The sequence below is a fragment of the Salarias fasciatus genome, unplaced genomic scaffold, assembly GCF_902148845.1.
Source record: "Salarias fasciatus unplaced genomic scaffold, fSalaFa1.1, whole genome shotgun sequence".
Lineage (NCBI taxonomy): Eukaryota > Metazoa > Chordata > Actinopteri > Blenniiformes > Blenniidae > Salarias > Salarias fasciatus.
The window spans coordinates 12321-29240 of NW_021941393.1; the positions used below are offsets into that span (position 1 = coordinate 12321).

At 40.2% G+C, this 16920-nt stretch overlaps 1 protein-coding gene across 1 annotated transcript; it reads left to right on the forward strand.

Moving 5' to 3' along the window:
- Window positions 1-162: 162 nt before the first annotated feature.
- Window positions 163-16750, forward strand: cherp (calcium homeostasis endoplasmic reticulum protein). Its single transcript, XM_030087668.1, is given in 16 exon segments — window positions 163-344; window positions 6339-6512; window positions 8198-8307; window positions 8395-8684; window positions 8764-8875; window positions 10822-10911; window positions 10999-11173; window positions 11255-11376; window positions 11454-11744; window positions 11817-12006; window positions 13375-13676; window positions 13678-13763; window positions 14611-14700; window positions 14789-15069; window positions 15149-15334; window positions 16545-16750. Coding segments are annotated over 16 exon segments (2559 nt in total). The 5' UTR covers window positions 163-322; the 3' UTR covers window positions 16583-16750.
- The last annotated feature ends 170 nt before the right edge of the window (window positions 16751-16920 follow it).

The window sequence follows — 16920 nt, forward strand, 5'->3', positions numbered from 1 at the left end:
AAATTAAAAAAATTAAAAAAAAATTGTAATTACATTTTAATTTTATTATCATTTTTTTTTACTTTGTAAAATAAAAAAAAAAAAAAAAAATTATTTTGTAAATGAGCTGTCGTGTGGTCCTCCGGCCGCTGGGGCCGCTGCAGGCTCTGTAGACTCCCGGCTCCAGGCTCCTCCGTCCTCTCCTCGGACCTTCCTCCTCCGGTGTAACCGAGCCCTCCGTCCCGGTTCTCCGCACGGGAGTCGCAAGGTTTTCTTTCTTGCCCGCTCGGAGACTTCATCCACCCGCCGAAAGACTCTTCTCTTCCGCGGCCGCGAGTCCACCATGGACGCCAATCCCCCGGAAGGTAACAGCCCCGGCCGAGCTCGAGCCGCGAACGCTAGCATCACTTAGCATCGCGGCTAACGCGCAGCGCGGACGAACACAAGATGCTCGTTTTTCCTCCAGCTGTCCGTTAAATGTGTAGTTATGTGTCTTCACGGCCCGGTTATCAGTCCGCCCGTCCCTATCCCGGTCAGGGTTCCGCACGCGGAACGCTAAGAAACGAATTTAACCCGACTGCCGGTGGTCGGAATCGGAGCGATGCTAATGCTACATGCTAACGCTGCTTCGTAAATAAACAAGGAATCAAATTACTTTATTAAATTTATTTAATGATTGATTTGCAACAGCAAGTTCAGATTGTGGAAATAAATATTTCAATTTGTGTTAATTGAATATATTTTAATGTTTTTTTTCATTTTTTTTTTTATTTTATTAATAAAATTTATTTCTAAAGAAATACTTCTATCCGAAATATTTTAATTTATATTAATTGAATAATATATTTTTTTTAATGAATGTCAAAAAGCAGAATACTTTTTTTTATTTTATTTGTTTCAGAAGCATAAATATTTGTTGAATAAAGCAAATTTTTGAATGAATGTCGAAAACTAAAATGCTTTTTTCAATTCTTTTTTTTTATAAGAATAATAATGACAAAAATGATAATAATAAAAATAGTAAAGAAATATGTCAATCTAAAATGTTTCAATTTGTATTAATTGAACAATAACTGAATGAGTATTGATTGAATAATAATAATAATCAAAGAAATGTTTGAATTTGTATTAATTGAATAAAATGGTCTACACTTATATAGCGCTTTAAAAAATTATTAAATGAATAAAATGTTTTGCATGAATGTCAAAAATTAGAATACATTTTATTATTTGTATTTCTTGTAATAATAACAATTTTTATTGAAGAAAGAAAAAATTTGAATGTCACAATTAAAATAAATTTTTTTGAATATTTTATATATTTTTTGTCATTTGTTTATTATTTTATAATAATGGTAATAATTATAATAATAAAATAATTTATTGATTAAATACAAATTTTAAATGATTTTAAAAAAGTGGAGTTTATTTTTTTAATTTAATTTTTTTTTACATTTTTTATAATACATTTTATTGAATAGAGAAAAAAAAAGTACTGTACATTTTTCTTGATTTTTTTTACATTTTTTTATTTTTTTATAGTAATAATAATAATAATAATAATATATTTGAATATAGAAGAAATTTGAATGAATCTCAAAAAGCAGAATACATTTTTTATTTTAAATTTATTTTTTGGATTTTTTTTATATTTTATAATAGCATATTTCATTGAATAAAGAATTTTTTTTATTGAATGACGAAAGGTGAATTTCGAAAAGTAGAATATGTTTTTGTAATTTTTTTAATTTCATTTAGTTTTTTATTTAATAATAATAACAATAATAATAATATTAATAATGTATTGAATATTGACAAATTTTCAATATATTGCAAAAAGTAGAATGTATTTAAAAAAAAATTAAAAAAAATTTTTTTATAATATAATTTTTTTGAATAAATATACATTTTGAATGTAGAATGTATTTTTACTTTAAAACAAATGTTTTTTTTTACAGTTTTTTATAATAATATATTTTATTGAACACAATTTTGAATGAATGTCAAAAAGTAGACTACATTTTTCTTATTTTTTAAAAAATTTTCTACATTTTTTTCTTTTTGTAATAATAATAATAAATTTCATTGAATGACGAAAAATTAATTCCGACAAGTAGAATATATTTTTTACATTGTTTTCATCTCATTTATGTTTTATTTAATAATATTAATATTAATAATAATATATTTTATTGTAAAAAGAAAGATTTTTCAGTGAATTTCAAAAAGTAGAGTATATATTTTTTTATTTTATTTTTTAAAAATACATATTTTTATAATGATATATTTTATTTAATAAAGCAAAAAATAGCATGAAAATCCCAAAGTAGAAATATATTTTTATTTTTAAAAAAATTATGTATTTTTTTTAATAATAATAGTATATTTTCTAGAATTAAGGAACATTTTGAATGAATGTCAAAAAGTAAAATAAATCTTATTTTTGAATTTTTTTTAATACATTTAAAAAAATTAAAATAATATATTATTGAATAAAGGAAAGAATGAATGAAATTCAAAAAGTAGAAATTTTTTTTCTATTTTTTCCATTTTTGTATAATGATCTATTTTACTGAACAAAAAGTTTTGAACGACTGTCCAAAAGTAGAATATATTTTTCTTATTTTTTAATTTTTTTAATACTTTTTTAAAAAAATTTTATAATAATATATTATTGACTAAAGAAAAAAAAATGAATGAAATTCAAAAAGTAGAATTTTTTTTTACATTTTTTTTTTATTTTGTATATTTCATTTTTGTATATTTTTCTTATTTTTAATACATTTTAATTTTTTTATAATAATATATTATTGAATACAGAAAAAATGAATGAAATTCAAAAAGTCGAATTTATTTTTTTACAATTTTTTTTCATTTTTGTATAATAATATATTATTTAATAAAGGAAAAAATGAATGAAATTCAAAAAGTCGAATTTATTTTTTACAATTTTTTTTCATTTTTGTATAATAATATATTATTTAATAAAGGAAAAAATGAATGAAATTCAAAAAGTCGAATTTATTTTTTTACAATTTTTTTCTTTTTTGTATCATAATATTTAATTGAATAAAGAAAAAAATGAATGAAATTCAAAAAGTAGAATTTTTTTTACATTTTTTTTTATTTTTGTGTAATAATATTATTTACTGAACAAAGAATTTTGAATTGTCCAAAAGTAGAATATATTTTTCTCATTTTTTAATTTTTTTAATACATTTTTTAATTTTTTTATAACAATATATTATTGAATAAAGAAAAAAATGAATGAAATTCAAAAAGTAGATTTTTTTTTTACATTTTTTTTATTTTTGTGTAATATTATTTATTGAACAAAGAATTTAGAATGATTGTCCAAAAGCAGAATATAGTTTTCTTATTTTTAAAATTTTTTTTAATACATATTTTAATTTTTTATAATGATATATTATTGAATAAAGAAAAAAAAAAACATAGAATTAAAAAAGTATTTTTTTTTACAATTTTTTTCAGTTTTCTATAATAATATATTTTATTAAACAAAGAATTTTGAATGATTGTCCAAAAGCAGAATATATTTTTCTTATTTTTTAATTTTTTTTTAATATATTTTTTAAATTTTTTTATAACAATATATTATTGAATAAAGACAAAAATGGAAGGAATTCAAAAAGTAGAATTTTTTTTTACAATTTTTTTCATTTTTGTATAACAATTTTTATTGAACAAAGGATTTTGACTGAGTGTCCGAAAGTAGAATATATTTTTCTTATTTTTAATACATTTTAATTTTTTTATAATAATATATTATTGAATAAAGAAAAAAATGAATGAAATTCAAAAAGTAGAATTTATTTTTTTACAATTTTTTTCATTTTTGAATAATAATATATTATTGAATAAAGAAAAAAAAATAATGAAATTCAAAAAGTAGAATTTATTTTTTTACAATTTTTTTCATTTTTGTATCATAATATTTAATTGAATAAAGAAAAAAATGAATGAAATTCAAAAAGTACAATTTTTTTACATTTTTTTTTTTATTTTTGTGTAGTATTATTATTTATTGAACAAAGAATTTAGAATGATTGTCCAAAAGTACAATATATTTTTCTTATTTTTTAAATTTTTTTAATACATTTTTTTAAATTTTTTATAATAATATATTATTGAATAAAGAAAAGAAAGCATTAAATTCAAAAAGTAATTTTTTTTTTTACAATTTTTTTTCATTTTTGTGTAATAATATATAATTGAATAAAGAAAAAAATGAATGAAATTCAAAAAGTAGATTTTTTTTTTTACATTTTTTTTTATTTTTGTGTAATAATAATATTTATTGAACAAAGAATTTAGAATGATTGTCCAAAAGTAGAATATATTTTTCTTATTTTTTAAATTTTTTTAATACATTTTTTTAAATTTTTTATAATAATATATTATTGAATAAAGAAAAGAAAGCATTAAATTCAAAAAGTAATTTTTTTTTTACAATTTTTTTTCATTTTTGTGTAATAATATATAATTGAATAAAGAAAAAAATGAATGAAATTCAAAAAGTAGATTTTTTTTTTTACATTTTTTTTTTTATTTTTGTGTAATAATATTATTTATTGAACAAAGAATTTAGAATGATTGTCCAAAAGTAGAATATATTTTTTCTTATTTTTAAATTTTTTTTTAATACATTTCTTTAATTTTTTTATAATAATATTTTATTGAATAAAGAAAAGAAAGCATTAAATTCATAAAGTATTTTTTTTTTTACAATTTTTTTTTTATTTTTGTGTAATAATATTATTTATTGAACAAAGAATTTTGAGTGATTGTCCAAAAGTAGAATATATTTTCCTTTTTTTAATACATTTTAAAAAAAATTTTATAATATATTATTGAATAAAGAAAAAAAATGAATGAAATTCAAAAAGTAGAATATTATTTTACATTTTTTTTTCATTTTTGTGTAATAATATTATTTATTGAACAAAGAATTTAGAATGATTGTCCAAAAGTAGAATATATTTTCCTTTTTTTAATACATTTTAAAAAAAATTTTATAATATATTATTGAATAAAGAAAAAAAATGAATGAAATTCAAAAAGTAGAATATTTTTTTACATTTTTTTTTCATTTTTGTATAATAATATTATTTATTGAACAAAGAATTTAGAATGATTGTCCAAAAGTAGAATATATTTTTTCTTATTTTTAAATTTTTTTTTAATACATTTCTTTAATTTTTTTATAATAATATTTTATTGAATAAAGAAAAGAAAGCATTCAAAAAGTATTTTTTTTTTACAATTTTTTTTTATTTTTGTGTAATAATATTATTTATTGAACAAAGAATTTAGAGTGATTGTCCAAAAGTAGAATATATTTTCCTTTTTTTAATACATTTTAAAATTTTTTTATAATATATTATTGAATAAAGAAAAAAATCAATAAAATTCAGAAAGTAGAATTTTTTTTTACATTTTTTTTTTATTTTTGTGTAATAATATTATTTATTGAACAAAGAATTTAGAATGATTGTCCAAAAGTAGAATATATTTTTTAATTTTTAATACATTTTAATTTTTTTATAATAATATATTATTGAATACAGAAAAAATGAATGAAATTCAAAAAGTAGAATTTATTTTTTTACAATTTTTTTTCATTTTTGTATAATAATATATTATTTAATAAAGGAAAAAATGAATGAAATTCAAAAAGTAGAATTTGTTTTTTTACAATTTTTTTCATTTTTGTATAATAATATATTATTGAATAAAGAAAAAAATGAATAAAATTCAGAAAGTAGAATTTTTTTTTACATTTTTTTTATTTTTGTGTAATAATATTATTTATTGAACAAAGAATTTTGAATGATTGTCCAAAAGTAGAATATATTTTTCTCATTTTTTAATTTTTTTTAATACATTTTAAATTTTTTTATAATAATATATTATTGAATAAAGAAAAAAAAGCATGGAATTCAAAAAGTATTTTTTTTTTACAATTTTTTTCAGTTTTCTATAATAATATATTTTATTAAACAAAGAATTTTGAATGATTGTCCAAAAACAGAATATATTTTTCTTATTTTTTAAATTTTTTTTAATACATTTCTTTAATTTTTTATAACAATATGTTGTTGAATAAAGGAAAAAATGAATGGAATTCAAAAAGTAGAATTATTTTTTACAATTATTTTTCATTTTTGTATAATGATATATTTTACTGAACAAAGATTTTAATAATAGTATTAATATTTGTTTTTTTTTTATTGTTTAATATTAATAGAAATAATAATAATATTTCTTATTATTAAATCAAATATTTTTTGTGTTGTTTGCTCACTGACGTTCCTGCGGGGCGCTCCTCCCACCTCCAGACCAGGAGCTGCGGAACGTCATCGACAAGCTGGCGCAGTTCGTGGCCCGGAACGGGCCCGAGTTCGAGAAGATGACCATGGAGAAGCAGAAGGACAACCCCAAGTTCTCCTTCCTGTTCGGCGGCGAGCACTTCGGCTACTACAAGCTCCGGCTGGCCGCCGAGCAGCAGCCGCGTGAGTTGGCCCCGCCCCCCCCCCCCCGTTTTGGCTGCAGGCCCCGCCCCCCTCGACGGCACGCTGAGCGTTAGCATAGCTACTAATGTTTTGGATCACCTCCGTTAGCATTAGCATAGCTTCTAATGTGTTGGAAAATGTCAGGAGATAGCATTAGCATAACTTTCTCAAGTTTGGGAACACCTCCGTTAGCATTAGCATAGCTTCTAATGTTTTGGAACACCTCAGTTAGCATTAGCATAGCTTCTAACGTGTTGGAAAATGTCAGAAGCTAGCATTAGCATAGCTTTCTAAAGTTTGGGAAAACCTCCGTTAGCATTAGCATAGCTTCTAATGTTTTGGAACACCTCCGTTAGCATTAGCACACCTTCTAATGTTTTGGAAAATGTCAGAAGCTAGCATTAGCATAGCTTTCTAAAGTTTCGGAACACCTCCGTTAGCATTAGCATAGCTTCTAATTTGTTGGAAAATGTCAGAAGCTAGCATTAGCATAGCTTCTAATGTTTTGGAACATCTCCGTTAGCATTAGCACACCTTCTAATGTTTTGGAAAATGTCAGGAGCTAGCATTAGCATAGCTTTCTAAAGTTTAGGAACACCTCCGTTAGCATTAGCATAGCTTCTAATGTTTTGGAACACCTCAGTTAGCATTAGCATAGCTTCTAATGTGTTGGAAAATGTCAGAAGCTAGCATTAGCATAGCTTTCCAAAGTTCAGGAACACCTCTGTTAGCATTAGCATAGCTTCTAATGTGTTGGAAAATGTCAGGAGCTAGCATTAGCATAGCTTTCTAAAGTTTAGGAACACCTCCGTTAGCATTAGCATAGCTTCTAATGTTTTGGAACACCTCAGTTAGCATTAGCATAGCTTCTAATGTGTTGGAAAATGTCAGAAGCTAGCATTAGCATAGCTTTCTAAAGTTTCGGAACACCTCCGTTAGCATTAGCATAGCTTCTAATTTGTTGGAAAATGTCAGAAGCTAGCATTAGCATAGCTTTCTAAAGTTTAGGAACACCTCCGTTAGCATTAGCATAGCTTCTAATGTTTTGGAAAGTGCTAGAAGCTAGCATTAGCATGGCTCTAACGTCAGAAGCTAGCATTAGCATAGCTTCCAAAGTTTAGGAACATCTCAGTTAGCATTAGCATAGCTTTCTCAAGTTTTGGAACACCTCCGTTAGCATTAGCATAGCTGCTAATGTTTTGTAAAATGTCAAAAGCTAGCATTAGCATGGCTCTAACGTCAGGAACTAGCATTAGCAAGGCTCTAAGGTCAGGAGCTAGCACTAGCATAGCTTTAACGTCAGGAGCTAGCACTAGCATAGCTTTAACGTCAGGAGCTAGCACTAGCATAGCTTTAACGTCAGGAGCTAGCACTAGCATAGCTTTAACGTCAGGAGCTAGCACTAGCATAGCTTTAACATCAGGAGCTAGCACTAGCATAGCTTTAACATCAGGAGCTAGCACTAGCATAGCTTTAACATCAGGAGCTAGCACTAGCATAGCTTTAACGTCAGGAGCTAGCACTAGCATAGCTTTAACGTCAGGAGCTAGCACTAGCGTAGCTTTAACGTCAGGAGCTAGCACTAGCATAGCTTTAACGTCAGGAGCTAGCACTAGCATAGCTTTAACGTCAGGAGCTAGCACTAGCGTAGCCTTAACGTCACCGCTGCGCCTCGCCTCCCGCAGACGCCGGCGACGGCGAGGCCACGCCCCCTCCGCCGCCGGTGGAGCAGCTGATCCAGCAGAGCCGCTGGAACCTGCAGCAGCAGGAGCAGCACCTGCACGCCCTGAGACAGGTGAGGGAGGGGGGGGGAATCGAACCGGGGCGCCGCGGCCCGGAGCGGAAAGGACCTGAGCGTGTCCCCCCCCAACCGGCTTCGCAGGAGCAGGTGAGCGCCGCCATCGCGGCGGCGGCGGAGCGCCGGACGCAGCAGCTCCTGCAGGAGACGCAGCTGGACGTGGGCGAGTTCGACGCCCTGCTGCAGCCCATCGTGGACACCTGCACCAAGGACGCCATCTCCGCCGGCAAGAACTGGATGTTCAGCAACGCCAAGACGCCGCAGCACTGCCAGCTCATGACGGCGCACCTGCGCGACCGCGTCACCGCCGACACGGCGCACTTCGAGCTGCGCCTGCACCTCATCTACCTCACCAACGACGTGCTGCACCACTGGTATTCCCCGCCGCCGCCGCCGCCTGGCCGTCCCCGCCGCCGCCGCCGCCGCCCGCTCACCGCGTCTCCGTGTCTCCAGCCAGAGGAAGCAGCAGAAGGACCTGCTGGCGGCGCTGCAGAAGGTGGTCGTCCCCATCTACTGCACCAGCTTCCTGTCGGTGGAGGAGGACAAGCAGCAGAAGATCACGCGGGTGAGCGGACCCATCCAAGATGGCGGCCGGGCCCACTTCCTGTTTGGGCTCCGCGCCGTCTTTGGTCGTTCTTGTTTCACTTCCTGCCCGGATCCAATTCCTCTTTACCTGTGTTATCTCACTTCCTGTTTGTTTATTCACTTCCTGTTTGGTAACCTGTCTCGTTCCACTTCCTGTTTGGTAACCTGTCTCATTCCACTTCCTGTTTGTTTACCTGTCTCATTCCACTTCCTGTTTGTTTACCTGTCTCGTTCCACTTCCTGTTCGTTTACCTGTCCTGTTCCACTTCCTGTTTGTTTACCTGTCTCGTTCCACTTCCTGTTCGTTTACCTGTCCTGTTCCACTTCCTGTTTGTTTACCTGTCTCGTTCCACTTCCTGTTCGTTTACCTGTCCTGTTCCACTTCCTGTTTGTTTCCCTGTCTCGTTCCACTTCCTGTTTTGTAACCTGTCTTATTCCACTTCCTGTTTGTTTATGTCATTCCACTTCCTGTTTGTTTAGTTGTCTCCTTTCACTTCCTGTGTGTTTACCTGTCCTGTTTCACTTCCTCTTTGTTTACCTGCCTCGTTCCACTTCCTGTTTGTTCCCCTGTCTCGTTCCACTTCCTGTTTGTTTACCTGTCTCATTCCACTTCCTGTTTGTTTACATATCCTGTCCCACTTCCTGTTTGTTTGCCTGTGTCGTTCCACTTCCTGTTTTGTAACCTGTCTCATTCCATTTCCTGTTTGTTTACCCGTCTCGTTCCACTTCCTGTTTGTTTAGTTGTCTCCTTCCACTTCCTGTGTTTACCTGTCTCGTTCCACTTCCTGTTTGTTTAGTTGTCTCCTTCCACTTCCTGTGTTTACCTGTCCTGTTCCACTTCCTGTTTGTTTACCTGCCTCGTTCCACTTCCTGTTTGTTTACCTGCCTCGTTCCACTTCCTGTTTGTTCCCCTGTCTCGTTCCACTTCCTGTTTGTTTACCTGTCTCGTTCCACTTCCTGTTTGTTTACCTGTCTCATTCCACTTCCTGTTTGTTTACATATCGTGTCCCACTTCCTGTTTTGTAACCTGTCTCATTCCACTTCCTGTTTGTTTACATATCGTGTCCCACTTCCTGTTTTGTAACCTGTCTCATTCCATTTCCTGTTTGTTTACCCGTCTCGTTCCACTTCCTGTTTGTTTACATATCGTGTCCCACTTCCTGTTTGTTTGCCTGTGTCGTTCCACTTCCTGTTTTGTAACCTGTCTCATTCCATTTCCTGTTTGTTTACCCGTCTCATTCCACTTCCTGTTTGTTTACATATCGTGTCCCACTTCCTGTTTGTTTGCCTGTGTCGTTCCACTTCCTGTTTTGTAACCTGTCTCATTCCATTTCCTGTTTGTTTACCCGTCTCGTTCCACTTCCTGTTTGTTTACATATCGTGTCCCACTTCCTGTTTGTTTGCCTGTGTCGTTCCACTTCCTGTTTTGTAACCTGTCTCATTCCATTTCCTGTTTGTTTACCCGTCTCGTTCCACTTCCTGTTTGTTTAGTTGTCTCCTTCCACTTCCTGTGTTTACCTGTCTCGTTCCACTTCCTGTTTGTTCCCCTGTCTCGTTCCACTTCCTGTTTGTTTACCTGTCTCATTCCACTTCCTGTTTGTTTACCTGTCTCGTTCCACTTCCTGTGTGTTTACCTGTCTCGTTCCACTTCCTGTTTGTTTACCTGTCCTGTCCCACTTCCTGTTTGTTTGCCTGTGTCGCTCCACTTCCTGTTTGTTCACCCGTATCGTTCCACTTCCTGTTTGTTCCCCTGTCTCGTTCCACTTCCTGTTTGTTCCCCTGTCTCGTTCCACTTCCTGTTTGTTCCCCCGTCTCGTTCCACTTCCTGTTTGTTCCCCCGTCTCGTTCCACTTCCTGTTTGTTCCCCCGTCTCGTTCCACTTCCTGTTTGTTCACCTGCCTCGTTCCACTTCCTGTTTGCGTCCAGCTGCTCCAGCTGTGGGAGAAGAACGGCTACTTTGACGAGGAGACCATCCAGCAGCTGCAGAACCCGGCGCTGGGTCTGGGCCAGTACCAGGTGAGGCCCGCCGCCGGTAGCCCCGCCCCCCACGCTGTGGGCCCCTCCCACTCTCACTGCCTGGCTCCTCCCCCTCTCCCCCTGCAGGCGGCCCTGATCACGGAGTACGCGGCCGTGGTGCAGCCGGTCCAGCTGGCCTTCCAGCAGCAGATCCAGGCCCTGAAGACCCAGCACGAGGACTTCGTGCTGAGCCTGAAGCAGCAGGCGGAGCCCGAGAAGCCCCCCCCCGCCGCCGCCGCCGCCGCCGCAGCCCCCCCCGCCGGTCCGGCTGTGTTAGCTTTAACTGCGATGATAGCGCCGTTAGCCGCGCGGGCCCCTCCCTGACTGTGTGCCGTGTGTGCAGGCGACGTGAAGCCCCCCCCCCTGCCGGAGTTCGACGGCCCGAAGGACCCCGGCGATCTGCCCCCCAGCAAGCCCGCTTGGTTCGACCCGCAGCACATGGGGCCCTGGAACCCCTCCCAGCCGGTAAACCCCCCCCCCCGCCTCTAACACCCCCCCCGTCTCTCTCTGGTTCTGGACTGTCTGCCCTCTCCACCCCGCAGCCGCCCTTCGACCCCAACCAGCCCCCCCCTCCGTGCCCCCCCTGGAACAGCCACGAGGGCATGTGGAGCGAGCCGCGGGACCCCCCCGGCGGCTGGAGCGGCGGCCCCCCGCCGCCGCCCCGAGACGCCGGCCTGTGGAGCGGGTCGGAGCCGGGGCCGCCGGGCCCCCCCTGCTGGAAGTCCTACGACCAGCAGCAGCAGCAGCAGCAGCAGCAGCAGGCGCCGTGGGGGGGCCAGCCTGAGGGGCCGCCCTGGGGCCAGAGGGAGCCCCCCTTCCCCCCACGCATGCAGGTCTGTGCTGACTCGCCCCCCCCCCCGGACAACTTAAAGTGCCCTCATTCATCCATGCCTCTGTGTCTCCAGAGACCCCCCCACTTCCGGGGGCCCTTCCCCCCCCAGCCGCCCTTCAACCAGCCCCCCCCGCCGCCGCCGCACAGCTTCGGCCGCTTCCCCCCCCGCTTCATGCAGGACGACTTCCCCCCCCGCCATCACTTCGAGCGGGCGCCGTACCCCCCCCACCGCTTCGACTACGCTCAGGGGGACTTCCCTGGAGGTGGGTGGCTCCACTTCCTGTTTGTGTGGTTGCACTTCCTGTGTGTCGGATTGCACTTCTTATCTGTGTGATTCCACTTCCTGTTTCTGTGATTCGTCTTCCTGTCTGGATCCTTTTCCTGTTAGTCTGATTCAACTTCCTGTTTGTCTGATTCCTTTTCCTGTTTGTCTTGATTGCACTTCCTGTCTGTCTCATTCCACTTCCTGTCTGTCCCATTCCATTTCCTGTCTGTCTGGTTCCTTTTCCTGTTTGTCTGATTGCACTTCCTGTCTGTCTGGTTCATTTTCCTGTTTGCCTGATTGTACTTCCTGTCTGATTTCTTTTCCCGTTTGTCTTGATTCCACTTCCTGTCTGTCTGGTTCCTTTTCCTGTTTGTCTGATTGCACTTCCTGTCTGTCTGGTTACTTTTCCTGTTTGTCTGATTGCACTTCCTGTCTGTCTGATTCCTTTTCCTGTTAGTCTGATGCCACTTCCTGTCTGTCTGATTCCTTTTCCTGTTAGTCTGATTCCACTTCCTGTCTGTCTGGTTCCTTTTCCTGTTTGTCTGATTGCACTTCCTGTCTGTCTGATTCCTTTTCCTGTTAGTCTGATGCCACTTCCTGTCTGTCTGGTTCATTTTCCTTTTTGTCTGATTGCACTTCCTGTCTGTCTGATTCCTTTTCCTGTTTGTCTGATTGCGCTTCCTGTCTGTCTGATTCCTTTTCCTGTTTCTCTGAGTCCACTTCCTGTCTGTCTGGTTCCTTTTCCTGTTTGTCTGATTGCACTTCCTGTCTGTCTGATTCCTTTTCCTGTTAGTCTGATGCCACTTCCTGTCTGTCTGGTTCCTTTTCCTGTTTGTCTTGATTGCACTTCCTGTCTGTCTGATTCCTTTTCCTGTTAGTCTGATGCCACTTCCTGTCTGTCTGGTTCCTTTTCCTGTTTGTCTTGATTGCACTTCCTGTCTGTCTGGTTCCTTTTCCTGTTTGTCTGATTCCACTTCCTGTCTGTCTGATTCCTTTTCCTGTTTGTCTGATTGCTCTTCCTGTGTGTCAGATTCCACTTCCTGTCCGTCCGATTCCTTTTCCTGTTTCTCTGATTCCACTTCCTGTCCGTCTGATTCCTTTTTCCTGTTTCTCTGATTCCACTTCCTGTCCATCTGATTCCTTTTCCTGTTTCTCTGATTCCACTTCCTGTCTGTCTGGTTCCTTTTCCTGTTTGTCTTGATTGCACTTCCTGTCTGTCTGGTTCCTTTTCCTGTTTGTCTGATTCCACTTCCTGTTTCTGTGGTTCTTCTTCCTGTGTGCTTCCACTTCCTGCCTGGTGGTGGTCTCAGTTCTAACAGTCTTCCCTCTCCGCCCCCCCCCCCCCCCCCCCCGCCCCCCCCCGCAGACCTCCCTGGAGGTCCGCCCCCCCCTCCCCACCACCACCACCCCAACCAGAGGCTGCCGCCGCCGGGCATGGGGGGCGACCACCCCCCGTGGGGGGGCGGCCCGCCGCCCCCGCCGCCCCCTCCCCCGCACGGCTTCAACGGCCACTCCCCCCACGTGCGGCAGCGGCCCCCCCCGGCCCAGGAGGACCCCAGCCTGGTGCCCAACGTGCCGTACTTCGACCTGCCGGCCGGCCTGATGGCCCCCCTGGTGCAGCTGGAGGACTCGGACTACAAGGCCCTGGACCCCAAAGACATCCGGCTGCCCCCCCCCCATGCCGCCCAGCGACCGCCTGCTGGCCGCCGTGGAGGCCTTCTACAGCCCGCCGTCCCACGACCGGCCGCGCAACAGGTGACGCACCTGGAGGGGGGGGGAGGGGGGGGGCTGTGGTTCCACTTCCCGTCCCTCTCATTCCACTTCCTGTCTGTCTCATTTAACTTCCTATCTGCTTGGTTCCACTTCCGGTTTCTCTTTCCACTTCCTGTCTGTTTCATTCCACTTCCCGTCTGTCGCATTCTACATTCTGTCATTTTCATTCTACTTCCTGTCTGTTTCTTTCCACTTCCTGTTTGTTTCTTTCCACTTCCTGTGTTTCTTTCCCCTTCCTGTCTGTTTGGTTCCACTTCCTGTCTGTCTCTTTCCACTTCCTGTTTGTCTCATTCCACTGCCTTTCCTCATTCCACTTCCTGTCTATTTTCTTTCCACTTCCTGTCTGTCATTCCACTTCCTATCCGTTTGGTTGCACTTCCTGTCTGTCTCTTTCCACTCCTTGTCTGTTTGGTTCCACTTCCTGTCTGTCTCATTCCACTTAATGTCTGTTACATTCCACTTCCTGCTTTTTTTTTCCACTTCCTGCCCTCATTCCACTTCCTGTTTCTTTTGACATCCCATCTTGTCTCATTCCACTTCCTGTCTGTCTCATTCCACTTCCTGTCTGTTTCTTTCCACTTCCTGTCCTCACACCGTTTCCTGTCTGTTTGGTTGCCCTTCCTGTCTGTTTCTTCCCACTTCCTGTCTTGTCTCATTCCACTTCCTGTCTGTTTCTTTCCACTTCCTGTCTGTCTGGTTCCACTTCCTGTCTGTCTCATTCCACTTCCTGTCTGTTTCTTTCCACTTCCTGTCTGTCTCATTCCACTTCCTGTCTGTCTCATTCTACTTCCTGTCTGTCTCATTCCACTTCCTGTCCGTCTGTCTCCAGTGAGGGCTGGGAGCAGAATGGTCTCTACGAGTTCTTCCGAGCCAAGATGAGAGCCCGGAGGAAGAGGGGCGTCCCGGAGCGCCGCAGCAGGTCTGTCCCGGTCCCTACCTTTGCCCCCCCCCCCCCCCCCCCCCCCCCCCCCGGTCTCTACTAACCCCCCCTCCCTCCCTCCCCCCAGGGGCCGGTCCTCGTCCCGGTCCAGCTCGCCGTCCTCCAAGTCGTCCCGGTCGCGCTCCTCCAGCTCGTCGCGCTCCTCCTCCGGCTCGCGCTCCCGCTCCCGGTCCTCCGGGTCCCGCTCCCGGTCCCGCTCGCCGGCCAAGCCGCGCCGCAGCCCCCCTCCCTCCTCCTCCTCCTCCTCGCCCTCCCAGCAGGCCGGCCCCCCCGCCGGGTCCTCCAAGGGGGGCCCGGACAGCCGGCTCGGGGAGGAGAACAAGGGCCACCAGCTGCTCATGAAGATGGGTAACGTGGTCTTCCTCCAGTCCCCCCCCCCCCCTTTAACCCCCCCACCCCCCCAGCTAAACTGGTCCTCCTCCTCCAGGGTGGAGCGGTTCCGGCGGCCTCGGCGCCAAGGAGCAAGGCATCCAGGACCCCATCAAGGGGGGCGACGTCCGGGACAAGTGGGACCAGTACAAGGGGGTGGGGGTCTCGCTGGACGACCCCTACGAGAACTACCGCCGCAACAAGAGCTACAACTTCGTGGCCCGCATGAAGGCCCGGGAGGAAGGTAGGGGAGGGGTCCACCGGGTCTACATCTGGACCCGGGACCGGGTCTGATCCCACTTCCTGTCAGTCTCCTTCCACTTCCTGTGTGTGTTTCATTCCGCTTTGTCTGTTTGGTTCCTCTTCTTGTCCCTTTGACTTCACTTCCTGTCTGTGTGGTTGCACTTCCTGTCTGTTTGGTTCCGTTTCCTGTCTGTCTCATCCACTTCCTGTCTGTTTCTTTCCACTTCCTGTCTGTTTGGTTCCACTTCCTTTCTGCTTCATTCCACTTCCTGTCTGTTTCTTTCCACTTCTTGTCCTCATTCCACATCCTGTCTGTTTGGTTGCACTTCCTGTCTGTTTTTTTCCATTTCCTGTCCTCATTCCACTTCCTGTCTGTTTTGTTGCACGTCCTGTTTGTCTCATTCCACTTCCTGTGTGTTTTGTTCCACTTCCTGTTTGTTTTTTCCACTTCCTGTCCTCATTCCACTTCCTGTCTGTTTGGTTGCACTTCTTGCCTGTCTCATTCCACTTCCTGTCTGTCTCATTCCACTTCCTGTCTGTTTTTTCCACTTCCTGTATGTCTCATTCCACTTCCTGTCTGTTTGGTTGCCCTGTCTTCCGTCTGTCATCCCACTTCCTGCCTTTCTCATTCCACTTCCTGTCTGTTTGGTTCCACTTCCTTTCTGCTTCATTCCACTTCCTGTCTGTTTCTTTCCACTTCTTGTCCTCATTCCACATCCTGTCTGTTTGGTTGCACTTCCTGTCTGTTTTTTTCCATTTCCTGTCCTCATTCCACTTCCTGTCTGTTTTGTTGCACGTCTTGTTTGTCTCATTCCACTTCCTGTGTGTTTTGTTCCACTTCCTGTTTGTTTTTTCCACTTCCTGTCCTCATTCCACTTCCTGTCTGTTTGGTTGCACTTCTTGCCTGTCTCATTCCACTTCCTGTCTGTCTCATTCCACTTCCTGTCTGTTTTTTCCACTTCCTGTATGTCTCATTCCACTTCCTGTCTGTTTGGTTGCCCTGTCTTCCGTCTGTCATCCCACTTCCTGCCTTTCTCATTCCACTTCCTGTTTGTTTGGTTGCGCATCCTGTTTCTTTCCACTTCCTGTCTGTCTCATTCCACTTCCTGTCTGTCTCGTTCCACTTCCTGCCCTTCTCATTCCACTTCCTGTCTGTTTGGTAGCACTTCCTGTCTGTCTCATTGCTACACCACATGCTCTTCTTGTTCCAGTGAACCGGGAACCCCAGGAGCCCCCCCAGACCGACTGAGGCAGGAGGAGGACTGGAAGAGAGTCCTGATCCCGGTCTGGATCCAGACCAGGATCCAGACCAGGATCCAGACCAGGATCCAGACCAGGACCGCCACAGAAAAATCCGGCTGTTTTTTTTTCTACTGTTTTTGTCTTTATGTCAATAAAATCCTACAAGACCCTGAAATGTGTACAATTAATCTAGAACCTGGACCTGTAGGCCTGGACCACCTAGACCTGGACCACCTAGACCTGTAGACCTGGACCACCTAGACCTGTAGATCTAGAATTGTAGACCTGGACCACCTTGACCTGTAGACCTGGACCACCTAGACCTGTAGATCTAGACCTGTAGAG